The sequence below is a fragment of the Megalops cyprinoides genome, chromosome 1 (genome assembly GCF_013368585.1).
Source record: "Megalops cyprinoides isolate fMegCyp1 chromosome 1, fMegCyp1.pri, whole genome shotgun sequence".
In the NCBI taxonomy this organism is placed as follows: Eukaryota; Metazoa; Chordata; class Actinopteri; order Elopiformes; family Megalopidae; genus Megalops; species Megalops cyprinoides.
Genome location: NC_050583.1, coordinates 43,908,201 through 43,935,297, shown reverse-complemented (window position 1 = coordinate 43,935,297; position 27,097 = coordinate 43,908,201). Strand labels below are relative to the sequence as shown.

General features: G+C 42.8%; 1 protein-coding gene across 1 annotated transcript; it reads left to right on the top strand.

The window, feature by feature from the left end:
- The first annotated feature begins 11,755 nt into the window (after positions 1 to 11,755).
- On the top strand, positions 11,756 to 20,737 carry ttll6 (tubulin tyrosine ligase-like family, member 6). The gene is made up of 12 exons (XM_036542079.1): positions 11,756 to 11,791; positions 12,172 to 12,302; positions 12,906 to 13,062; positions 13,479 to 13,622; positions 14,693 to 14,778; positions 15,973 to 16,198; positions 17,552 to 17,730; positions 18,041 to 18,229; positions 18,611 to 18,785; positions 19,106 to 19,357; positions 19,673 to 19,955; positions 20,373 to 20,737. Exons 1-12 carry the CDS (start codon positions 11,771 to 11,773, stop codon positions 20,735 to 20,737), a joined length of 2,208 nt encoding a protein of 735 aa, XP_036397972.1. The 5' UTR covers positions 11,756 to 11,770.
- Positions 20,738 to 27,097: the final 6,360 nt, after the last annotated feature.

Sequence of the window (27,097 nt, the reverse complement as noted above, 5' to 3'; positions counted from 1 at the left end):
AAAACTCAGTATCAACCTCAAGAACAGAGCAAGCTATCAGACCCCTCTCACCAGCCTAACCGACAATAGTAATCATGAGAAAGATGGGAATGATAAACAGAAGGAGATCAATGAAACCTCTCTATAGTCCTCCTATGTCAGAACTGGCGCCAGTATTTATGGGATGAACAACTGCCTTTTTAAAGGATTAAGGAGGTGACCCATCTTGTAGCTAGCATAAATTATGCTCAGCCCAGCGTCGGCCCATGCCGGGAAGATGGATGGCAGACTGTGCGGTAATTAATAATGTTTTTACAAGACTGATGGACCTGCATGGCCAGCCAGCACACATGAATGCTGGCCAGACCTGGCTGTATTGAAATGTGCAGGTAAATTGATTTGTCCATTGAGTTTCCTGTAGGAATCATTAGGATTAATGGAAACCAGGGGCAGCTCCTTCTACTTCCCTGATTAATGGGTCCCATTTAGGCAAAGAGATAAAAAAAATCTCCAGCCAACAAATTTACTTCTTACAATGCTGTAGTGACGTCACTGCAATATTTGATAGGAGTGGAAGAGGGAGGAGAGAAAGGACTGGGGTTTTTCCTGCAAAACTGAGCGACTAGCTTATTTTACCACCGATAGAAAGATATCACCATTCAGCCTTCTGAACAGTGTAGGTCAGTCAAAAGAATGCTTTGTGATACAGATCAGTTAAACCCTATCCAATGTCTGGCATACATGAAATCAAAGAAATGTAATGCAGCTCAGATCAATCATAGGTTCACATCTGGTGCCTAGTGCCTGTTCATGCACAACAGTAAAAAGTGGTGGGGTTTTTACAACACCAGTTTATATTTAGTTTATCATTATTTATGAAGCTGTTTTCTGAATCTTACTATGACATTGAACATTAAAAAGCTATAGATGACAAATACTTTTTGTATATATAAAAAATTATGTTACAGCTGCAATGTCAAAGTCATTAAAAGTGTGAACTTTCAATGGTATAGCTGAGAGCTGAACTTTTGACATTTTGTGCATCTGTGTAATACAATAAAGTCCCTGTGCATCAACACCTAGCATAACCTAGCAATGGATTTTGTGCCAAGCAGCTTCACCAGATAAACTCCTACAAACAAATATGGTCATCACATGATTGGGCCAATTACCAAGATGAAACATTACTCTCTTTACCTCTCAGGAAGAAATCAGAGTGGGAGCTGATTGCATTTACCAATATCAACAAGCTGTCAAGAAAATAAAAGGACAGCTCCAGTTTGCTGACTGGGTGTTAGTGCTCTCTTGCTCCTGCAGAACAGGACAAACTCATTGTGCTTTCTCATAATTGTGCCAACAAAGACCGTGCTGATGGCAAATTGGTTCTGTTGTGGCCTTGGTTAAATATATTAAAATTACAGCCACAAATCGAGGCTTTTAGTGTCTGTAGGCTGCTTAATCATTAAGTAGGAGCACGCAAGGTCGTCGAGACACACTTTCCTTCATTTTGTCTCTGCAGCCTTTAGCCAGACAAGTGCTCTCAGCTGAGTTTCTAACTGGAAAGTGGGAGGTTACACAATGAGGTCACACCTTTTCAGGGGCAGAAGAGAGGTTATTCATCATGGTGACAGTGATGTCACCTGAACTCTGCCTGAACTGAAAGAGTTGTCATGTCACTAACCTGACTGGGGATTGCCCATTTGTTAGGCAATGCAAGACTGTGACTGCATAATCTTGTCAATGCTTTTTTTTCAAATACAAATGAATCAAACAAACATGATTAAAGAGAAATGCCCTGTTATGCAATTCCGTTCTTTCTGCCAGCAATAACTTTTTCTATCTTCTATTTTTCTGTATTCTTTTTTCTATTTCTATGTCCTTAATGGTATACGAAAATTTAAATGTGCGGCAATTTAATGTAAATCAGAAAGATTACTAAAACTTCCATGTAAACAGCTGAATGAAATAATAAATTATAATAAATTACAATGACATTGGAAGAAATTCCCCTTGTTCAGATCTCCTTTGGTGTCAGTTGCGTGTGGTCTGTAAACACTGATCTAAATAGCCCACTTAAGGACCAACAAAGATCAGTGGTGTAGCGTTTGCTGTTTCTGCCTTTGGAATTCTTCCAAGCACTAAGCGTCTTTCGTAACCATACCAACCGGCGCTGCGTCGTTTACAGCCGAGTGAAAGGGAGTCACCGCCGCGCCAAAGTAAACCAATCACGTATCCTGAAAAGGCGAACTTGACCAATCAATTTGCGAAATTTCTCTCGGAGGCAGGTCTGTAGGTCGGAGGCAGTTTAGTTGGGCATGCGGAATGTTTCCTAACAGCATGGTGACTGACGTTGATGAGCCGAAACTTCCACTGTCTTCTAACTTTAAACTTTAAAGGTAGTTAACCACACTTTTTTCTTATAAACAATAATTCTGATTGAAGTTGTACAGAACGAAATGAGCATGATGATTTTGAATCTGTGTGTTTTGCGGTGGGCGTTCTGTTACCATAGCAATAGTGTTTCGCTAGGTTTCCAGATATCTTAACTAACTAGCTGATCTAGCTAGATAACTGGTAAGCTTTGCATCAAAATAGTTACCTCTAGCTAACGTTAATTAGCTATCAGGTAACGTATAAGTTACGTAGCTTAACCAGAGTTACCCAGCTAGTTACCAGTTACTTAACAAACTATCATTAGCTGTCTAACGTTAGGCAAACTGGCGGACTTTGCTTGAAAGATAGACGGGTACCTGTCAATGTTAGTTTAAAGCTGTTTCACTTTGGCTTGTCCTTTGGCTTTTCATTTGTGTTAACAGTTAACAAAAACAGCTAACAGTTTTTGTTAACTGTAGGTTGCTAGTATAAGTAACTAAGTTGCTTAATTTAATTCTTTTCCTGACAGACCTTAAATTTACGATAGGTATGCTCTTTGCTAATGGCACAATATCGCATATACACAGTAGGTAGACTAGAGCTTGTTGAAATATTCAGATTGGTATGAACTGTGATAATTTTGCTTTTTCTCCTAATAGCTCTTTGTTTGTGGTAGACTAAGTAGTAACCAACGAGTTAATGTTAAGTCAACCATAAAGCCAATCCTTCTGTGACAGCTTAAATTAGTTACATTAGCCTGGCTGATGTGCTTATGAATATAATAGTAGCTCACTGTAATGGAGAGCTGAGACAAACCCATTATCTAAAGTAAATACTGGGGTTCGAATTATGGGGGGATAGGGGGTCTCCCCCCCCCCCCCCCCCCCAAAAGAGGTAAAAACAACAGGGGGGGGGGGGTCAAAACATTTATATATCCTTCTTACCTGTAATTGCAATTATTAAAAAATATGATCCACTTTAGGGGTGTCTGAAACTGTAGTACAAGATTCTTCAATGCATGAATGTGGGAAATATGTTGTAATATTTACAATTACAGGTAAGAGGGATATATAAATGTATCAACCCAAGAACCCCCCCCCCCCCCCCCAAAATCCTGTGTTTACCCCTTTTGGGAGGGGGGGAGGTTTAAGTCTTAATTAGGGGGGTCAGACCCTCCCAATCTCCCCGTAATTTGAACCCTGATAAACACAGCAGCTTAGCCTAATACTAGCGCTTTCATCTCTTTCGACACACTCATCAAATACAGACCAAAGTGTGGTGTATTCTGATGTGAAATAGCCAGATCATAACTTCATCAGCATGTTAATAAATGTAGCTGCTGGTTGTAGTTACAGCAAAAGCTCACCTTTTTTCTTAGGATAAAGCCAAGATTTATAAACCTTGCTGAAACTAATTATGATATGTGGATGGATGGTGACGGAATCTCACAGACCTAGTGCTGCCCATGTTGAAAACTGTTTGTTTTTAACTACCAAGACAGAAAATGCTGATAGGCTATGGCTATCTTGTGAATGTGACCTGCCCATACTCATAATTTAAGCAATTTTTCTGCCAAGTTGCTTAGTTCCAGTTGTTAGCACTGGATCCTGAAGTACAATTTATGACATTTGCACTTTTGCTATTGCAATATCTGAGAAATATTACAGAAGTCCTCTTTATCTCAGTTAAAGGAGGTGACCTGGGAGGTGTCTAGTGGTTTAGCTTTCCGTCCCAGCTCAATATGAGCGTAAGCCATAAAACATTGTAAGCTGTAACATATTGCAAATCAAAAATAGTCTGCAGACTCTGACTATTTTTGAGCTGTAATCTCGTGTCAGGTCACTGCCCTAATTACCTCTAACAAATATGAGAGATTATCCTTGTCACCCAAGATCTCCCTTCCTGTTCATCATTTTCTCCCCACGTCAGGCCGTATGTGGTGTTTGCTTACAGTGCTTGTGCATAGTCACCTGATCCACAGGCTCTAGTACACAAGGATGTAAGGCAATCTGAGTCTCTGAGTTGGGCCACCCCTGTGCTGATGAAACAAATTTGTTCTTTTGTGTCAGGGATTACGGCCTTGTTAATCGACATGCATATCAGTGGAATCTCTTCTGCGGTGCCGCAAACCGGCAAGTTCCGCGGAGCTGAGTGATTGTGAGTGAAGCACCTGCAGAAGAAGGGGCAAGAACGGCTACCACCAGCAGTGCCATCCACAGCACGAGTCAGGAGAACAGTTTCCAGCCACATTTCCCAAGGGGAAAAATAGTCTGTTAAGGGTGCTCCTGAGTAGCTAATTTCTTAAGGTGCTTGCTTTGAGTGCATGCTCAAAGTGTATTAATATATTTGACACATTGTCCCAAAAAAAAACATTTCATTTGCATAACTGTATGTTCCAGGTTAGCTAATATGTGTACAGCAACTGCAGAGTGAATACATGGCCTACTTTGTGATAGACGCTATTGCAAGATTGTTTGGAGTGGAATGTATTTCTGAACATATCCAAATTTTAGCCATGTTGTTTTTTGAGTGTTTGTGAACTTGTCGATACAGTACCAGTATTGTATATTGAGTATTAAATCGTATTTATTTCAATCCAACAAATACTTGGCATCTTTAAAAGTAAATATTTTTAACTCTTAAATATTATTTAATGTGGTATTTTTTCTAACGTTTTTTTTATTTTCTTCAGAAATGTTGAGACCATGACATGTACATAAATGATACTATAATTACTGTCATCATCAACATGGGTAGGATTAGCAGTCTAAGAAATGTCATCCCCCTCATTCATTAAGGCACGTAACTACATCTCATTTAATGAAAAATAGAATACCCACACTGCACAGTGTGTTATAACGCCAGAACAAAATGGCAAACAAAAAAATTATTTAGACCTGCTACATTGCGATTATGTCAGAAGTAATACAGGTGGTTTTCTGTTTTCACTTTGATGTTCTGTGACATTAGAAGTGTTAGTGAATAAAGGGATATAGGCTGTGGGGCTGTGGGGCTGTGGGGCTGGACTACGTGGTAGTTTTAACGGTGATGAGGGTGGTTGAGTATGAGGGCAAGCTGTTGAATTGGGTGTAATTAGAGAGCCGCTGTAATATCACCCCAGTGAGGTCAGTGTGTTGCTGTGGCCAGGCAGAGTTCATGGCTAGGATTATCCAGATCACAGGCTCAGTATAGTGTTACCCATGCCTCCCACGGTCCTCAAGAATGTCCCCCCTCACCAACCTACTGTCATTACCACCTCCTGCTGTTGGTGTGTGTGTGTGTGTGTGTGTCTGTCTGTCTGCATGTGGAGGGCAAAGGGAGCTTTTGTCAGGAGCTTGACTCTAAGAAAAGTACAAAAGCGCTGTCTTGCTGCACAGCTCTAGACCTTCTTGACATATCTATATCCTGCATTACAGACATGTGGTCTGTACACCTTTTTGAACTTGTATGCTCTCAAATTTATGTTCATAATCAGTTTGTTTCCAGTGTAATGTTGCAGCTAGGAAAGTACTGGATTCATGGAGTACACAGGGTATCCTCATGAATGCCTGTAATGATGAAGTGTTGTTTTCACACTTACTACGATGTGCAGAAATGTATCGAAGCATGATTAATCTCAGGACTATCAATCAGAAAAGCTGGTTAAATTTTTCCTGTTAGTTCATTGATTGTTAGTTATACTGTACTGGTTATACTGGCACATGTTCTTGTGTTCTAAACACTTGGCTGTTTGATTGGAGGATTCCGAACACAGTTTTCAAAAATAGTAATTGCTGGACTGCTTGATGCAGTCCACTTAGGCCTATGGAGTTTTTGGCTTTGATGTGTTAAAGGCTTTCAAAGTAAAACCTTGATGCATTAAAGCTGTTTGCATGAACAGTGGTGTTGCCTTGTGGAAGCCTTTCCAGCAGGATGCAACATTCCTTAGTAAGAGGATGCTTTGCGTGTAAATGATGCAGCAGACTGCTCACACTATCCCTATATGAAAAGTTCTGCTTGCAAAGTATACAGTTAACTTTGTTGTCATTTATCATAATTCTCTCATCATCTAATACGAAGCCAAATGTGGAATGCAGATTAAGCAAACTCATTGAAAAAATTTCCTAATCTGGTTATCACCTTCTTCTGCAGATTGATGCAGATGAACTAACAGTTCCCCCTACCCACTGTGTTCTAAGTGCGCACTGTAGAGTGATAGTTAAGGTGGTCTCACACAAGTGCATTGTGAATATATGTGCTGTATTTTGTGTGTTTGAGTGTGTGTGTCTTTCTGTCTAGCTTGTTTGCAAATACGGATTAGTGGCTAGCAAGTTCTTAGTGCATGAAATTTGTTGGTGCCTATTAGCCATTAGGTAGCTAGAACTGTACATCAGCCTAGTTCAATAGCATTCCTGTGTCATGATGAATTTTGAATCACAGTGAATTTTTCATAATGAAATATTAAAAAAGGGAAAACATTGAGTCAGAGAACTCACAACCCCTAAAGATTGCTAACACAAACATGCTAGAAAAATTGGAACTGAAAGCTGAACCTGACTGAAAACGAATTGTGATTACCACTGCTATTAGTACTACTTTCCTGCTTTTCACCTACTGTTATGCTGCTGCTATTGCTACTATCTTGACTACTGTTACTGCTAGCATAGCAGAGGGTGCTCTGTTGTATTTGTGTTAGGGTAAAAGATGAAATGTAGGCTTATCTTAATTGAGCAGTGTTTTACTGGAACATGTGTAGAGCACTAGAAGACTAGTGCCAGATTTTGACATACAACGAAACAGGTTGTTTTAATATAAATGGTTTATATAACAAAATATTATTTATGTGATCAAGCAAATGCACTTTCAAAAACTTGGATACTATTTTAAAAAAAACTGCACTATTTTCTTAAAAAAACACAGTTTATGTTTCAGGCAAAGCTCAGGCTTAGTGCCTTTTGCCATGTAGTGGTGAAACAAAGGTATGTTAGTTTCTTTGGTTGACCTGCCCACTCAGGGAATAAGTGAATGAGGGAGGATGCCGTTTCTAGGACTGCAGTAAAGAAGAGAGTTTTTTGACAGAAAGACTACTATTGGCTAAAAAAATGTTAAGCATAAAGCATTTGGAAATAGAGGCACAACATTGTGGAAAAAATACACAGCAGTAATAAATAGATCTAATTATAATTGATTTATGCATCACTGTTTGTTTAGTATAGTGAGTTCCAGTCATTGGAAGTTTTCAGGTTTACCCGGATAGGCTATGACAGTGAAGCTCTATTTGTCTATAGAAGATGGGACCACTCATGGAGAGCCAGGTCAGTGATTTGGAGGACGAGGCCCTCAAATACAGGAGTGAGGTTGCTGACGAGGGGGAGGGATGGGGGAGCGACAACCAGCTTGATGTCTGCACGCCCATGCCCCCCCTCAACCCAGTGGGCAAGAGGAAGAAGAAGAAGAAAAAGAGGTACTGCCTGATCTCCTGGAATTTGCGCTAACCTACAGGTTTCTCTGTGATAACGACTTGCATGTGTGTTTGAGTGGCGTCTCACACCCTTAGGCAGCGTGCAGGAATTTTCAAGTCAAGGGGCCACCCAGTCCAAAATCTAGAGTTTTTATTTTTCCCATAAGCCCAAGTGAGCAGATTAAGAAATGCAAGACATGCGCACATCAATTACACACAGACTGCCTCTCTGCGGTGCTCCCCATAAAAACAGATTGTTTATGAAGAGAGGTGAAGGGACAGTAAATCAACAACTGTGCCGCATCATGGATCACAGTGAAATGGGACACTGGGACGTGGGACGCGGGACGTGCTTGGTAGAATGCTCAGTGTCACGTCAGCATTTGTGGCGCTGCAAAGTCGTGGCGAGTTCTCCGGGGGAGGTGGTGGGCAGTGAGGGCCACAAGGCACCTCATGGTTACGAGCAGCTGCTCTGTTGTAAAGACAGCCAGCGACGCTGCCACTGCCAAGCCCGGCTGGTCTCCAGTTACACTGCCTGTCCATAAAAGCGGCCACTCTCCGCCACGCCTGCCCTGCACACACGGCAGCAGCACAAATGATGAAAGAGCCCGTAATCCTGCAAATGGAGAGGAGAAAGACGCGTTTATGGGCCACTTTAGATGTTTGCTTCTGCTTTTCCTGCTGCCTGTCCAACACCCACAGGCCCCCAAGTTAAGATGGGGGGTATGCTGGGTGTGTTGTGGGAAACCCAGGGAAATGTGTTTCTTAGAACAATTTCATTATATAGTAATAGTGTTAAATGCAATTGTTGCTCTTAGTACGTAGTACAGTGTCATAGTTGCTGCTGTTGACACTGCTGATGCTAACGTTACTCATGCCAGCACATGTGCCTAACGTGGTTGCATTATCGCAGATTTATGTGGATTTGTATCTTGGCTGCTGTTTCACAACTCGGTGGGTGTGCAAATCTAAATAGCTTACCATTATTATTCATTGCTGTTGTTGGCAGCAGTGGTGTCAGCTTTAGCAAAAGTGCCTACTCGCACACGATCACAGCAACACTTTTGATTTTTGGGTGAAAATATCTTGCACACAGAGTGACATTCAGAAGCCAGTAATTGGCTTTGAAAAGCTGGAGTTAAAAAAAAATGGAGGCCCTGCTGCAGTCCCCATCAATGCGGTTTATGGCGGATAACTTACATTGCGGTGTGGCACACACCTTTTTAATTGTAAAACTCGATGTATTAACAGTTTTGAGACTAGTAATAAGCACCATGCGAACTATACAACTCCTTAAATTAACTTTCTTAGATGCTGTTTACAAGACCAGTACTGTTTAAGAGTCAGTCTTTTCCACTATGGAAGGTCAAATTGCCCTCTGTTTAATTGTTGTGGGGATGGATGATTTTTATTAGGTTTGGTCACAATGCAAACCCCTGACAATTTTATTTTGCCTTTTAAGAGCTGTTGATTTTGGTATTCATTTTTTCAGGTAGGCTGAGATGTGGTAGCTGAATGGGAACATAAGCAACTCTGCTGAATTCCAGAGTTGTTTATGTTCCTGGAAAGCCCAGTGTAGAACAGTGTACAGTATGTTGAAAACAGGCTAAGGAGGAGCATCAAGATAAAGCAAGCCATAGGAGGATGTAGTTCATAATTTCAGCCAGTTGGCGGCAGCAAAGGTGCTGCCATGAATCAATGTGTAACCACTGTCTTCTGCTTTGGTCAGACCCCCTTCACTATGCTGTGCATTGAGCTAGTTATCCTGAGATAGTGAGTCATGAAGTTGTAGACAGTTACGTGTTGAGACATTGTTGCCTGTTGCATCAAGCAGTTGTAAATGGTCCTGCACTGACTTCCTTAAGGACAGATTGCAAGCCAGCTGTAATAAATATGGGTTTGGTGTCACATTCACTCAGCCGCGGTGTAAAGGGTGAAGTGGGTGGAACAAACTTGTCATTCAAGAATGAACATTTGTGGAGCACATTATTTTCATGTTTTACATTTTTATTAATCCATTTACTATTACATTAATTAAAATATTCAATATTACTATCCCCTCTTATTATTAATTTGGTTTCTGGAAAGTGGTCTCTTCTAGCTGTTTTCTCTTTGCAAAGGGGTCAATCTACACTGAGCCCTGTGGTTTGGAATGACATTAATGATTTGTCTTTCTTTTTAACAAATGTATTTGATGGTAAAATTCAGCTCTTTGCAATGTTATGACTCTCTGACTTAACGTTACAATGCAAATTAGCAAATTATAGGTTTGGAGGGCTTTCCCTTTAATGTGACTTTACCGTATTTATTATGCATCATTTATTTGTATTATTGTTGTTATTTTCACCTATAGTATTTTGAAGTATAGGCTCTGGAGATAGAAAGTCTCTGTTCTCCCCTGCACACGTCCTGAGAGAGGATGACGAGGAGTGCAGAGGGCAGAGTAGAGTGCAGAGGGTGCAAAATAAGTGCAGGCACCTCCCAGCAAGGCACACGTCTGTCCCTTTTTCTGTGTCTTCTCTTCCAGATGACTTTGGATCAACCTCACCAACTGCAAGTACGAGAGCGGTGAGTCCCCATTCATTTTCATCTCATCACTAAAAATGCATAAAAAATTCAATCTACCACAACAGTGAGGCCAATAATATGTACCTTGTTGAGCCTGCAAACTTTTGGTAGTAGAACTGGCTTTCTGCTGAATTTGGATTTTATCTGTGCTTTTGTGATTTCCTTACCTTTCTTGAAATGGATGGGGAGAAGGGGTAAAATCCGGGCAAGCACACACAAGAGTTAATCACCACTTAAAGGTGCTGGGTAAATGTTGGAATGTTGTACTGGGGGAACATATCTTTTTGGCTTGGCAAGGCCAGGACCTGCTCTGGGGCAGCCTTCAGGTGTGACACAGCTCCACACAATAGCTTTGATTACCTCACTGCATAATAAGTCCTGGCAGGTGGTGAGCTGAGCCAACTCAAGACACTTCGGTTAAATCAGAACAATTCAAAAGAAGTGGGACTGAGACTCCTGTCATTGTATATACTAAATTACATTGCACAGCAGGTCTACAATGTTATGTCAATGCTGCGAGTGCGTTGCACATCAGTTGGGCCAGACCGATGGTCAGAGTGCCAGATCATGGGAAAAGGCCTGTCTCCCCAGACCCTGACTTCAAAGCCTGCTCTGTGAACTCATAAAAAGAGCTTGCTGTCTGGTGTTGGCACTACCCTGGGCTTATTAAGCGCTGTCTGCAATAAGGTTGTGTTATGTGTAAGTTAAGTTATACGAGCCCAGCTGTGGGCGGGCAGTGTGTGCGCTCGCTCGCTCGCTCTGCTCAGCTGAACCTGCTGTACTTTTCCGAAAACATTTGGACCCTTTTCATTGCCCCCAGCTCACCCCTTTCCTATAAATGGCAGTATAAACATTTTAGAGCATGTCTCATACAGTACCAAGCTTCATTCATAACTTCCACAAATAATAATGAGAAAACTCCCACTGTGTCTTGAGCCAAAATGTCTTCTTTGCTGCTGTGTGTGGTAACTGAAAAAAATTCATATCTATGAGATGGGTAAGAAAAAAGAAACACAGCCTACAGTATAGCATTGTAGTCTTGCCGTTTAAGTGGAAAGTGTATTTTGTGAGGTTTTAATTAAACAGGAACTACTTGTGTGCCAATGGTGGAGTTACAGCTCTGGTACAGAGACGAGCAGTGGGAGAGAGTCAGTAATGCTCAGCCCTACTGGTTGCAGCCAGCTGAAGAGTGAGGAGACCCTGAGGCCTGAAATGAACAACCGTGCAGAGTACTCTGGTGCAACATAGTGCCATGCGTTTCACTGTGGTGCACCTGAAGAGCAGCCGGCTGCCTCTCTCTCTCTTTGCCCAGTGCGCCGGGCCGCTCGCAGGTACGGCTTAAGGGAGGCCGTGGAAGGGGAGGACTGGACGCTGTACTGGACCGATTGCTCTGTCTCGCTGGACCGTGTCATGGACATGAAACGCTACCAGGTACTGCGCCTCACCCATGTGTGAATCCTGCCCGAGGGTGGGTGGTGGTGCTCCTCTCCTCCTCGGCCCAGCTCCGAGTCCAGCGGTTCCTGTTCATCGCTGCAGTGCACCTGCCCCTGTCAGAGCTCAATACAATGCGAGCTGGGATTCAGTGGGATTCAGTGAGATGGGTCATGGGGTAGGGCACGGGTGACGTGATTTCACATTCAGACACCATCAGACAAGACCAGTCCCCCAGACACTAAGTCACTGCGAGTGCACTTTTTTAATTAATGTCATTCATAGTTTACATTGAACTAAAATCATACCAGGACCCCCTCTCCCAGCATTCATCTTCATTATTTGATTTGCAGCTGCTGGGTTTTGCTTTCTCCTTGCAGAAGATCAACCATTTCCCTGGAATGAGTGAGATCTGCAGGAAAGACTTGCTGGCCAGAAACTTGAACCGCATGCTAAAGCTCTTCCCCAAGGAGTACAACATCTTCCCCAGGACCTGGTGTCTCCCAGCAGAGTGAGTACACATCCAACCATTGCCTAATGTTCTTGTAATGTTAATAAAACGATGTAGCAATAATATCAGTCAAAGAAACACTGTGAAACATTATGTGTCGGTTGAGGCCGTGAACCAGCGGAAAAGAACAACCTGTGTAAAAACAGGTGGAGTTTAATGGTTGGATCTTTTTTTGGTCTGGCGCAAGACCTGTGCTCAAAGTCTGTTTAAATAGCAAAGGGTTACCCACTACACATTCACTGGGAGTTGTTTAGTTTTTCCACACATTGTTCATAGATTCAGGACGACTCATGACATTGATTTATCTTTTATACACTTATCTGTGTTTCCATGTAGTGAATTGTAAATCCATGCAGTAAGTTGCTGTTGTGCTAACATCTGAATTAGTGGATGCTCATATATTGTTAAACTAGCATTTCATTTACTGTTATACAGTATTACATTAACCTGCACAGAGTGATTTTGAGAAATGTTGAGATTAATATGAGTATCATGACTTTGCTGTGAGTGTAGTTCTCTTAGCAATAAAGATCAGTTTCTTTTGCTTTCAAAGGGGAGAATTTGCATATGACAAGGTCACGTGTTTCTCTCCCCCCACTACAGCTACAGTGACTTCCAGGCTTACTCCAGGGCCAAAAAACACAAGACGTACATCTGCAAGCCAGACTCGGGTTGCCAGGGCCGTGGGATCTTCATCACCAAGTCCAGCAAGGACATCCGGCCTGGCGAGCACATGATCTGCCAGGTTTATGTCTCCAGGGTGAGACTCTGACCTGTAAGGCATAACACTGTCTGAACATAATCAGTACAGTCAGTGAAATGAGCCACTCTCTCACTCACTTACATACTTACAGCAGTGACAGAGAGCAACCACACCCCCTCACTCGCTCACATCCTCACAGCACTGACAGAGAGACCACACTCCAACTATTCACTCACATCCTCACAGCACTTATAGACAGTGAGTTTTGCACTACACTGACTTAAACTGACTTCCACTGTGATAGGTCACAGTCACCTTTTTCATAAGTGTTCAAGAACACAGTCCAATTTGTAATGTGTTCTCCTGAAAACATATTGTCAAGAAGAGAAAAAAACTCTGCTAGCCAATCAATTCAGTGAATGCCATTAGTTCATATTGCTGTTTAATCTGTTAAATATTATTGTGTTCCCCAGCCATTCATCATTGACGGGTTTAAGTTTGACCTGCGCATCTATGTGCTGGTGACATCCTGCGACCCCTTCCGCATCTTTCTGTACAACGAGGGGCTGGCGCGCTTCTGCACCACTACGTACAGCGAGCCCGCCAACAGCAACATGGTGAGGGAGCGGGGCTTTGTAGGGAGACTGCTGCCCCTGAGATGTGGTGCCCTCTCCACATGTCCAACCATCAAATGGTTACCATGAAGTATTCCCCCTTTGGCAGAGGGGGGAGGCTTTTGGGAAATCGCAGGAATAAATCAGGAATTTGAGCAGCTCCCGGGCAGCCATAGCTTCTCGAAGCTGATTACAGCTGCGGCTGCACTAGGCTGATTAAACCCAGTGTAGCTTATCCATCTTAAAACACAGCAGCCGTCAGGTCTGTCAGTTCCAATGTCAAACAGATGGGACTGTCCAGAGCTTGGGTTACGATGGATAGGCGGGAGGAGTTGTGGTTGGGGCATTCATGGTTCATGGTAGATGGGGAGGTACTGCTCTTGTTTCTTTGAGGATGTGAAACATCTCTGTGGAAAAATATGAAAACATATCAATAGATGAGAGAATACACACAGATTATAAACTGTAAGATATGTGTAAGTCACCCTCAATAAACATATATGTAATTGGTTAATGAACTATATGACATATAGAGGAAAATCAGGTAGCAATGACTCTTGAAATGAAAGAAAGACATACAAATAAGTGTGACATAGTTAAATGTCTACTTTATCAATTCATAATATAACACTACTGTTCAAAGAAGAAACATTCAGTTTAGCTTGGGTGAAAACATTTAACTTTCCCATTTAAGTGGTGATGCCTTGATGTGTTTAACATTTCAGGGTTCTTTCAAATTCTTGGCAAGATAACAGTGCATTTCTTTCTGCTGTGTTGCCCGCTGCCCCCCCGGCCACCCCGGCCAGTTTATAATGGAATCCCAGTGCTCCAGTGAGCGTGAACCCCCTTTTCCTGCCAAAACTCAGGTTATTGTTGAGCAAATTGCCCAAGCCCCACTTTAATCTGCATCAGTGTGACTCTAGCCAAGGTTGTGGATTTTATGGCGGTGTCATAAAAATCCCTTATGCACCGCTGGCAGAAGTGAATGCTGTCACCGGACTGCCTGTTCTGAGGCCGCCCTCTCTCCTCTCCCTCGCTTTCTCTCTCTTTCTTGCTCTCTCTCTCCCTCCCAGGACGATGTTTGCATGCACCTGACGAACTACGCCATCAACAAACACAGCGAGAACTTTGTCCGCGACGATGACACTGGGAGCAAACGGTGAGCCGACACGCTGCTTCCTTGGACAGCATTTGGCTCATAGGCTTAGTAAGCCTGAGGTTGAGTCAACCAGTATGGAGTGAAATAAAGAGCTCTTACAGAAGCAAACGGCCTCAGCGAACGGCTCTGTCTTCTCAGTAAAGCGATATCTCATAGGGCTATTAAACTGTGTTTACATACTGGAATTGCTGTTGTTAAAAATGGAGACATTCGTGTGTGAGATGCGCAGTGTGATTGCAGCACCTGAGGTGCTGGTTGGGGGTGACTGCCAAGCGTTCTGAATATATTTGCTTTGATGCAACATTGTATGCCTGCCTTGTGCTATTCTCAGAAAAGATACACTTTCTAGCCAAGCTGTAAATGTTTAAACAAAGATTCTGGAGAAGGGATTTTAGATTTTCCTGTGCAGTTACTGAAATCTGACTGTACTGTCTTTTCTGTCAGTGTAAAAACCACACACACTTTTATGTCAGCTGTTTCCAGCATCAGTTCCCCCATTTTGTCCTCTCTGTTTTGTACCCCTCTGTTCTATGATGTCCATAGAAGGATTTAACAAGCGTTCTCTAATGGCCAAGAGGGATCCTTCCCTCAAACTCCATGGTGTACATCACTTGAGAATATATAAGACAAAGCAAAAAAATTCCCCCTTGAATACCTAATAAGTATTTTTAGTTTTTGACTGGAGAAAGCAACCTTTTTAAACTTGAGTTTTGCTTGTTACCATGATTGGAGCATCAGTTCTCTTGGATTTCCTTCATCCAAAACAAACATCAAACATCTGAAATAGTCTTCACACCAAATTGAATGCATAAGCTATTTTGAGTGTAAAATTCCTAGAGAACTGGTCTCTGGGCATTCAGTGAAATACAACCAGTTTATTGCATAACAGAAACACATGTTACATTGTACACCCCAGCAGCTAGCCCTAGTTGATAGAATCATCCAATATATTGTTAAGGACCCACAGATCCCAGACTCACCATGTGGCTAATGTAATTGTAAAGACAACAGTTGCTGTTGCTATTGGATCATTTTACTACAATACAGGCAATTTTGGACTTGCTGAAAATGTCACTGCTACAACTAAAACCACGTTATGTACGTTGCTGATTTCACCTAAGCTGTGAGAGAAGTGGATAAAAGGAACACTGGTGTCTCTGTCTCCTCTCCCCTCTTGTACTCCTCTGTCTACAGGAAGCTGTCCACCCTCAAGAAGCACCTTGAGTCCACGCACTGCGACACGGCGAAGCTGTGGAACGACATTGAGGACGTGATCATCAAGACGCTGATATCGGCCCACCCCATCCTGAAGCACAATTACCACACCTGCTTCCCTAACCACGCGGTTGGCAGCGCCTGCTTCGAGATCCTGGGGTTCGACGTGCTGCTAGACCACCGGCTGAAGCCCTGGCTGCTGGAGGTGAGGCACCTCTCCCAGGTTCTGCCTCAGCATCAGTGTCACAGCGCATAGCCTGGTGTGATCTCAATCATCATCCCCCCATTAGTGTTAATGGAACTACTAGCTTTGTGATTGTGCCTCACACTGAACATTTTTAGCGGTGTAAGGGCTGGAGCTATTTAATTTAATGTGAGTTGTTTTCATGTAGGTCTGTTTGCCCTGATGATCTAAATATTTCATTGTGAACCAGCTATTTTGGCAGATAATTCATCTCACTTGGTCTGCAGTGTAACTGTTATTGGTTTCTGCTTAATTTCTTGCATTGGCTTTATGTGGCATTGTTAAAGCTTAGACACAGCTGGCTTTAACCATTCAGTCATTTGGTATTGCTTTAGATTGTGTCATACTGTGTTAGATGGTTTTATATAGTACAACAATTCTTTTGTATTAACTGTCTTGTATGTGATATAAATCTATACCGTTTGGCAGGTGGAGAAAAGGACATCTTGCCAAACAAATAAATTGCAATATGCTTGTAGTATGGGTGTCTGTGAGGGGGAGGGCATATATATATATATATATATATATATATATATATATATATATATATATATATATATCAAGCGACGGCTGGAATGGTGCAAAGCATACCACTACTGGATTCTGGAGCAGTGGAAACGCGTTCTCTGGAGTGATGAATCACACTTCACTATCTGGCAGTCTGATGGACGAATCTGGGTTTGGAGGATGCCAGGAGAGCACTACCTACCGGAATGCACAGTCCCTACTGTAAAGTTTGATGGAGGAGGGATAATGGTCTGGGGCTGTTTTTCAGGGTTTGGGCTAGGCCCCTTAGTTGCAGTGAAGGGTAACATTAATGCTAAAGCATACAAAGACATTTTAGACAATTGAATGCTACCAACTTTGTGGCAACAGTTTGGGGAAGGCCCTTTCCTGTTCCTGCACGACTGTGCCCCTGTGCATAAAGCAATGTCCATAAAGACATGGTTTGAATTAGAACGCCGATTGCAAGCCAGGCCTTCTCAGTCAACATCAGTGCCTGACCTCACAAATGCTCTTTTGGCTGAATGGGCACAAATTCCCAACTCCCAACTCCATATTAATGCCCGTGGTTTTGGAATGGGATGTCCAATAAGCTCATACAGGCGTGATGGTCAGGCGTCCATGTGCTTTTGGCCATATATATATGTGTCTACTGTGTGTTTGTGTGTGTGTGTGTGTGTGTGTGTGTGTGTGTGTGTGTATGCGTTTAGTCTTTAATGTGGTTATCGTGGTCTTTGTGTGCATTTGTGTTTTCCTTTGTCCATTATGTGTGTACTTGGGACAGTGTGTTCCTCTCTTTCTCTGTTCAAGGTGAACCACTCCCCCAGCTTCACCACTGACTCCCGGCTGGACCGGGAGGTGAAGGATGGGCTGCTGTACGACACGCTGGTCCTCATCAACCTGGGTGCCTGCGACCGCCGCAAGATCACAGAGGAGGAGAGGCGGCGCGTCAAAGAGAGGCTGCAGCAGACGCGCTCCAGAGAGGCCAGGTACAGCGGGGACTGCAGCCCGGAGACAGCACCTTGGGCTAGAGAGACGCTGCGTGAGGCACAGCTGAGAGACGAACAGTATGGCACGGTCTGCCACAGAGACAAAGTTTACAACAGACACAGTTAGAGTATACCATGGTCTGCAGCGTTTCCCTTCCAACAGTGCACAGTAGGGGTGCATTATGCTCATCTGTGCACACATTTAAAAACATAGCACACAGTCTATTCTAAGATGACAGAGACATGCAGGTACATTATAGCACTGCGACCCATGTGAGTGTGGCCATGGGTGTGTCCTCTCTCCGCTCAGGAGCGAGGAGTTACGGCAGTCGCAGGCTGCCAGCATGGAGCAGATGCTGAAGTATGAGGCCAAGCACCTGGGTGGATTCCGCAGGATCTTCCCCCGGGAGGGATCGGAGAAGTACGACAAATACTTCAAGCACAGCAGCTCCCTCTTCCAAGAGACCGTCGCCTCCAAGGCCAGGGAGGAGTGCGCAAGGTGGAGCCGCTGCATGTGCATGTGCACACGTACACGCTCCCACATTCATACACGCATGCCCGCATGAGTCCACACCAGCATCCTTGTCTTTATATTCTTGTGCACTTACACACACATACATAGTTCCGTGCAAGTGGGCACATGTGGGCTTGTACTGTATATACACGCATATCAGCGCACTAACAAACACCCGGTGTGGGAGTAGCCAACCAAGTAATGTAGATTAACATTATGTGGTTAATGCAAATGTAGATTTGCATTTACATTTTAGTCTGACATATGCAGGAGAGAGTGAGTTGGTCATGTCTCTCCTGACATGCCTTATGCTGTAACTGCGCAGTGAGCTGTGAGCCTGTTCCCTCTTTCCATGTGTCTGCACAGGCAGCAGCTGCAGGAGCTGCGCTTGAAGAGGGAGCTGAAGGAAAGGGACCCAAAAGGGAACCGCAGGCGTGACCTCCAGGGGGAGTCCGCAGGAGAGCGGGCCAAACCACGGCGGGTTCACACGCGCACTGCCCACACTAACCCCACTTACAGCCCCATGTTACAAAATCTAAGTGTGAGTCCTGCTGGCAGTGTATTGCTGTAGTTTCGTTTGTTTCTAAGTGGTTGTGCACAATACTAGAAACTCAGCAACTGTTTATTGACATGTGTGCCCTTCTTATGTTGTTTATAAATGCATGCAGAGAAGTGAAAAAATGTCCAATGTTGTGATAATTCAAAGGATATTGGGCTTTAATCACATCCAGCATTGATTTTTTATGCTCTAGACAGTGTACACGAACACTTATTGAACTGTTATGATTATATTGGTGCATTCACCTGTGCTGTGCTCCACAACAGCTGTTGACCATACCACCTCTTTCTACTTCGGGAAAGAGTGTGCCCACGGAAACAGACCTGTTAGATGAGGAAGAAGAGGAGGAGCGGGTGAACAGCCTGCTCCAGCGGGCCAGTCTGCTGCGGGATTTGGGTGTGGTGGATCAGGTGCATCAGCTGTTGAAGGGTGCCCCTCCACTGAAAGATGACACAGTGCCCCCCCATGGCCAGACTGACTCACAGCAGCACCCACAAGACCAGGCTGTCATGATGAAAGAGAGGGAGGGGGAGGGCAATTGCATAATTCACAAGGTAGCTAATATGTTCATGCCAAGGTTTCACATTAGGCTAATGCTAGCGATGTGTATCTTTCACCATGTGGGTTGTTATCATATTTCTACTGTACAATGTGTTTTGAAACTGCATATCGGTTAGCCACCCCATGTGAGAGAAGCTCAATGCGATATTTAAAAAATGATGGTGTGTAAGTCCCTCTCTTTGTGCATTGTTTACTGTTGACTGTTTACATTATTGTTTACCGGCCAATAAGTGTACTGTAAGTCCACACCAGTCGACGGCTGTTTTAGTAGCATGTAAGAAAGATGGCTCTGCTTCTTCTCCCTTCAGCTGGACTCCTCATTGGACTTTGCCAGGAGGCCGAGAGACCCGTGCCCAGCAATCCAGCAGCAAGTGACCAATGGGGCCAAGCTCAGCCTACTATATGAACGACCCCAGCCGGTACATCAGCGCTGGCCCTGGCTGGGACTGGACAGGATCCACCAGGAGCCCTTGCAGTCCGAATCTGTGGATGAGGTGCACTGTGTCCTGGGAGACAGGTCTGTGGATGCGGAATATCAGGGGCCCGGGGAACTGAGGAGATCCAGTAGTGCTCAGCGCATATCCAGGACCAGTGAGTGTATCCCCCCATGTCTGTGTCTCTTGCTGGCCTGTTTCCCCTACCCCTCTCCCTGTTTATGTCTCTCCATCTCTAGGTCAATATCTTACAGTTCTTTTTCACTGCTCTGATCCTCTGGGCTTTATTAATACTGGCTTTCCCCCCAAAAGTGAATCTTTCTGCTGTTGTGTCTTTTCTGCATGTTTGCGTGCATGCGATTGCATAGTTGTGCATGCACATGTTTGTGCAAACTATTCTACTATGTTCTTGGATGCTACTGAATTCTCAAAATGTGTACCATGGCTGTGATGAACACATGTATTGTATAAGATAGTATCCAATATCAATGTGTCAGTCTTACGCCCTTGCTCTCTCTCCTCTACACCCCACCCCCCCCCCCCCCCCCCCCTTCAATCCTTGCCTCTCTCTCAGTCAGGTCCTCCTTCAGGGCAGCATGCCGTCAGGGCAGCATGAGTTCGTCCTTCACAGAGGCTCGAATGCGCGCTCACATACCCAACGCCACGGAGACGCCCTTCCGTCGGCCATTGTGCACGCACATGTCCACTGACCATAAAGCCCTGCAGAGCCTGTTTGTGGTCTCCACTCCAGCCCCCCTCATCCAGCGCCCGGATTTCTCTCACCCTGTCCGCAAGAGCCACCAAAAAACCCCCGCAGCCCAAAGTGGAGCGCTGGGAGGTGTAGCCCCTGCGCCTCCCAGCAAATCGCATCGGCTGATGGACAACGAGAACACGCTGTCCTCCCAAACCGACAAGCCTTATATTCTGAGTATGATCTAAGTAAAAAAAAAACTGTGCCTGTTGCGAGTAGGGCTTTTCCCTGTTCGCGGTTCATGGGGTCTGTCTATGAGACACCTGTGGGACCAAGCTGAGATCTCAGGGGTCAGGGGTGCCTGAAACAGGGGGGCAAAAACGTATGTGTTTAGGACAGTCCGTGTCACTTTTTCCTCCAGGGGCACTCAGTCCACTTCACCTGCCATCTTTCACATTGAACAGATGGCCTGGTAACACATAGTACATATTACTGCACGTAGCACAAGTCATTGTGCTGCAGCCTGATCTTTGCACTGTGTTCATGTTTGACTGTGCTGCACATGCAGGCTTCAGTGGCACCAGAAATTCCTCTCCTCTTGTAAATGAGTAAGTTTGTCTGTACCATGCCAGAGGCTTCAAAGTCTTGACATGCACAGCCTGGAAGGAAGGAAAGAAGGAAGGAAATTCCACACTTGGAATTGAATATATTTATTTGCAAGGAACATTGATTTAGTGAGACTTCCCATTTCCAGCAGTTATTTCACAGAGGTTGGACATGACAGGTAATGGAAACTACATTGCTCTTTTGGTGGGGCAGTTGATCCTCTTTGTGTTTTGCAGTTTTTTGACATGACAGAAAAAAATCCACTCTTTCCATTGTAGCCTCCCCTGTGCATGCCGCAGTGCATTGGAGATTAGTTGTCTCAGTTAGGGAGACATCACCAGCACCCTGCCTTATAAAGCAGTCTGGAGCTGGTCAAGTCAGGGAGGATCTTGTGACTGACGGTTATTGACCCTTACCCAGGGTCACCTGTGCCCGTTTCAAGGTCCTTCCTCTATTCCCTACCTTCACCACAGAATGCACCGCAATGTGTAGTGATTAAAAAGTGCATTATAGTTCTCAACAAAAAGGCATATTCAGAATCAAATGAGTTATTCCAGATTTTTGTAACCTTGTTGTGATTCCTTTTACAATCTAAACGCAAATTGTTGAATAAATTTAAAAAAATGTTTTTACACAGCAATACCCTTGTTATTTGTCATTTTTGTTGAGTATGCAGTAAATGTTGCATGAAATGCGAAGATGAGTGTATAGAGGTTGCCTACTGGCCCCAGGCTGATATGTGTGAATGAAGTTCAGATAAAGCTCTCCTTCCCACAGCACCTTGGAAAGCACCCAATGTGGGGCTTTCATTGTGTCTCCAATGAACTTGCATGAGTGATGTAGGATGTAGGGTTGTGAATTAAGGAAAGAAGGAAGGGTAAGGGGAAAGAGGGGGTACAAGAGGTAAGTCACAGGGTATAAGGGGGGTTGTAGGTTGTAGCAGGGAGAATCCTCTACGTTAGAGAGACCAGGGAGCAGAATCTGCAGAGTATAGTGCTACAGGGGATAGAAGAGACCGGGTGGGAAGAATCACTTTTAAAGTGGTGGGTGGTGTAGCTTTGTTGGTAAGAGTGGCCCCAATGACTGGCTTCTACAAACCCTAGGTGCCTCTCTGTCTGTGCCCTCTCAGGTTCGGTGAGCTTCGCCAGTGTTATCATTGCACAGTCTGCTCTACAGGCAGGTAATTACATCCCACGATTGTAATCAGTCTGTCTGCATGGACTCACCTGCATGGTTTGGCTGCCCAGCGCTACGGAGTGAGACGTACTGTACACAAGTCATGAATGCTGATATAGGTTTGAGAAAACAATACTGTGAAACACACTGAAAATCCATTTTCCTTCTTGATTCATGGACAGTAGAATAAACACGAAAAAATGGACCAACAGCACAGCCTGTCAAATTACGACGCAAATATTGTTAGACTTAGTATTTGCCACTCCAAGTCACCAGCAGGCATAACTTCGAAACAAAATATAAAATCCAGATTTTGTGAGCACATTTGTACCAGAGTTCTTGCTTTGCCTACTGTTTAACTGAAACACATCTCCATGCTCTTTGTGTGTGTGTGTGTGTGTGTATTAGAATGGAGTCAAGCATGAATCAGAGCCTGTCCCCGACCTGTTGCCAGTCCTGTAGCAGAGCCACTAATTCGCTGTGCTTCAAGAAGAGAGGAAGTGGCTTCCACTGTTACAAAGGTGCTCCAATACATCATGAGATGTGAATGACGAACTCTCGTGTTCAGCTGGTAACAATGGGCTATTTTTCTAAATAAACTGAATATGCCATAAATGGGCTGAAATTGGTTAAAGAAACTGTGCCCCAGTGACTGAATATCAATGTGATATCACATAGAGGTCTCTCAGATAATTATCAATTAATTTGTCCTGAAATGAAGAAAATGTGTCCACACATGGCCGCAGAACACCCTCCCACTTCCACTATATTTCCTCCTCAATTTATTATTTATTTCTAGTTTTTTGTTCAGGTTTATTTTCCAGTATAGATATGATACTCTCCAGTTTTAGAAAGTACCAAAAAAGCTGAATGCATACACAGCCTGCATGACTTGGGGTTGGAACAGCTTTGCTGTTCAGCTCAATCAGACCTAATGCTACATAGGCCTTTGCAGCAGCAGGATGTTGTAAATATCCCACTGTTACATTCCAGAGCCACAGAAATACCAGGAGAGAAAGCATTTCCTTTCACCACTGCTGTAGTGGAACCAGTCTTGCTGGCCTTGGTACAGCTCCACCTAGCTTTCCACTGTGTTTGTTTGTCGAGCTGAGTAAGCATCAGCTGTGCAACTGTGGCCCCTAAACTCTAAAATCTCAAAGGTGAGCAACTGTGGCCCTGAACTGCCCGCTTCTCTAGGTGGCGTTCCATGCATGAGCTTAATTACATAGTTGGATAAATTATTCCCCTTAGTGAATGCAGGTTCTCACCACCCTGACTATATATCCTGTATTCACTTAGCACAATAATTGTTGTTATAAATTAATACAATTATTTAATCAAGAGCTTGGATGGAATGAACACCAAAAACATCTCTGTCTCTCCAGGACTAGGATTGCCTACCCCTGCCCCTTCTGATGCTGGCTTGGTTGTAAACTGGCCTGAGGTGGCGTTGGTGAATTGTGTAATGACGTTCTGCAAGTCAGTTCTGAATATGTCAGAAGGAAGGTTACAATTACACAGGGAATGTAGCTACTGTTTAGCAACTGAAAAATGGTGTGCCCACATATCTCCATGACATTTATATGTTCTTATAAAACATTTTTCTGGTCCTCTTTAATAGGACAATAGGTAATAACTACACATATATAATAGTTAACTCCAACTTTATATTTGTTACAGAAAGCATCGGCAACTGTACACTTCCAAATTGCACCCTATTTACAAAAGACTAATACATTATTGCAAAAGATGTTTCATGTTAGCTAGCTGGTTAACATTGAGGTACATTTTTTCTGTTACGCATTTACGATGTACGTCTCTCCCTAAGTTCATATTTGTGTGACATTATGTGTTAAACCCTGAATGCTACAGTGAAAAACCAAGTCAAATTTGCCCGCCAAGCCCAGCTAAGCTCCAGTAGGGCTTATTTAGTACAATTCTCCCAGTGGAAAAAGGGCACTCCTGTTAGCACCTCCCAGGACTACATTGCCCGAATCCTTTTAAAAAACCTAAAAAAGGCATTTTATGCACATCTTGGGGTGACGTTCACTTCACTTCTGTGTACATTTGGATAGTGACGTAACACGTGAATGTGAAAATAATGTGAATGTGAAAATGTTTTCCTCTGATGAAGCAGGAAGTGACAGCCTCCAGGATTAAGGATGTATCCCGAGTGCAGATTGTGTCTGATGCCCATAGAGAAATCTGATATCCCATGATTGCTTGCATTTCAGGAGTCATTTGCATGGCTCATAGCTTTGTTTTAATGCATCTTTCTTTGCATTTACCATGCTGCCTATTTATGAATCTGGTGTCTTACTGGGGTAATTTAAATTTAATTAAATTAGATTAAGGTTGAGTTAATTTGCATTGCAAATGCCCTGAATAAAATATTTAAGACAGAGTTTCTGGTTTTAGTCTCTTGCAAAACAGTATGAATTTACACTTGTTACATTTACAGACATTGAAATAAATGAAGAAGAGCTGTGGACCGTACTGTCTCTCCCAGAATCTGATCTCTCAACAAGACCAGCACCCCCGCTTCACACCAGTGTCCATGCAAATACATATAGGGCTGGAATGGAATGCAAAAATAATGCAAAAAATTTCTGGAGGGTTCAAATAGAGACAGAATGACAGAGAACCTCAAAAATGGCAGTCCCTTGGGCAGGAGTCTGTCATCATGAGCTGTCGTCAGACACAGACAGAACTGTCCTACCTGACCAAAACACCTGAACAGGTGCCTCAAAACCAGTGCAGTCAGTCCTACATTTCCATAAATACTCTTCAATCATGGGCTTGACTGGGGAAGCTGCAGTAGTTATTACAGAGGCTTGTTCAGCTATATTTACAGTGCTTTTACTGGCCGGATGACCATGCCATTGTGTACAACAAAGACTATGACTTGAGGATGTGTGTTAATCTAAAATGTTAATTTTCATTTCATTTGAAATGATACACATGTACTTATTTCCTGTTTAAATACCTTGACATGACACACAGCTAACAGAACAGGCCTTAGAGGATAGATGAAATGGGCTTAATATTTTCATAATTAATTTTAAAATTCTAACATTTTAACTTAAGCAAGAGTAAACAACATAAGGCCTATGTTTGAAAGAAAATGTAAATACCTGATGTAATATATATATACATTTATTGTTCTGTAGACTATATTTAACTAGTATAGTTCAAAATATGAATGTGCCTTGTTTGAAGATGAAATGCATGTACAACATTATCTCTTTAAACAGCAGTATAGTGTAGTGGTTAAGGAGCAGGACCAAAAGGTTGCCGGTTCAATTCCCTGCCCGGACACTGCTGTTGTACCGTTGGGCAAGGCACTTAACCCCCACTTTCCTTTGTAAATATCCAGCTATGTATATGGATAGCATTGTAACTGATGTAAGTCACTTGCGTCTGCTAAATGCCAATAAATAAATAAATGCTAATGCAAAATAAATAAATGTAAATAATGTAATGTAAACAATAAATGGCATCTAATAAAAGATAGGATCTCTTTTAATGTTCATCGTTATTGCCTTTTTGATCTAGATAGTAATTATTATAACTGCATTTTCAGAATAAAGACTGACTATTTTATGATAGCATGACCAATTTTTCAGCCAGGAAATAAATGTAACATTGACCTTTTCCCAAATTTTGTAAGATGAACTAAGGTGCAATATTTACCTCTGTCACATGTGAGTCCTGGAGCTAATATGATTCCCCTTGATCTTACGACATTCTGCCTGGGAACAATGACAACTAAAAAGATTAAGAATGTATTTTAATTGAACTTGCTGAAATATATGCCAGAAGAAGAACTTATTCTACCATTGTTGATAGTGGTATGAGTATGCAGTCCACATCCTCATGCATATTACCTGCTTGAAGGGCCTGCAGATACTGTTCTCTTTCTGAGTTGCTTTTTTCATTTAAATTTTGTGCAAACAAGCTATTTGAACTAGTGTTTTTGCATTTTAGCTACTGATAATTTGAAGTACCCCCCCCCCCCCCCCCCCTTGTACATTGAGTCAACTGTTAGTGTTTTGGCTCAAGTCCAAATGTGTTATTGCATCTGAAATGTTGATAATGATGTAATGATATAATAATGGGACTGTTGCCATCTAAATTTGCAGTCCATCTGTTAAACAACAGAGATAGTTTTATTGGGAAAATAGGTTTGCTAAGCCAGTGATATATCTATGTCTAAGATTTGTTTCAGTCTGTTTAATGGAAGCAGAAGGCAAACTGGAGAGCACCATCACAGCACGAGATAAACAATTTTTTGATTATTTATGTCCATACCAAACAGTAATACCCTTAAAATAATTTATTACAAAATTTAATTTTGACAAATGCCCAACTGAATTGAACCCTGATGGCGTCTTTTCTTAGTCTGGTAACTAAGGGCAGTTAAACTGTAAATTAGGCTTTGAAATTACTTCAGCTGAGGATGGCTGTGTCATGGCTTGTATTAGAAATGTTTGTGTTTATTTTTTACACATTTGTACCATCTTTCACAGTTTCATAATTTATGCTGCAGGTATAATACCATTATTAACTTATCACCACTATATATAAATAGAATATAGAAATGTGCAGGGATATTTAAGTTCAATTTCAGTTGAGAATCTGCATATAAATCCACTGAAAGAAACAAGCCAATACACACACATACGTTTATATATGGTATTTTATTAATAATACTGTATACTGACCGACTCCACATGTAAAAGGAATATGTAACGTTAGAGTCATACCCACCATGTTTTGTCCCTTACTCAGGCACTATGTAAATATATTTTCTGTCTTATTTGGGG

Coding starts and splice junctions, on each gene's coding strand:
- ttll6 (XM_036542079.1), top strand. CDS start 11,771: ATGGACATGAAACGCTACCAG. Junction 14,779..15,972: donor GATGACACTGGGAGCAAACG/GTGAGCCGACAC, acceptor CTCTGTCTACAG/GAAGCTGTCCACCCTCAAGA. Junction 17,731..18,040: donor ACGCGCTCCAGAGAGGCCAG/GTACAGCGGGGA, acceptor CTCTCCGCTCAG/GAGCGAGGAGTTACGGCAGT.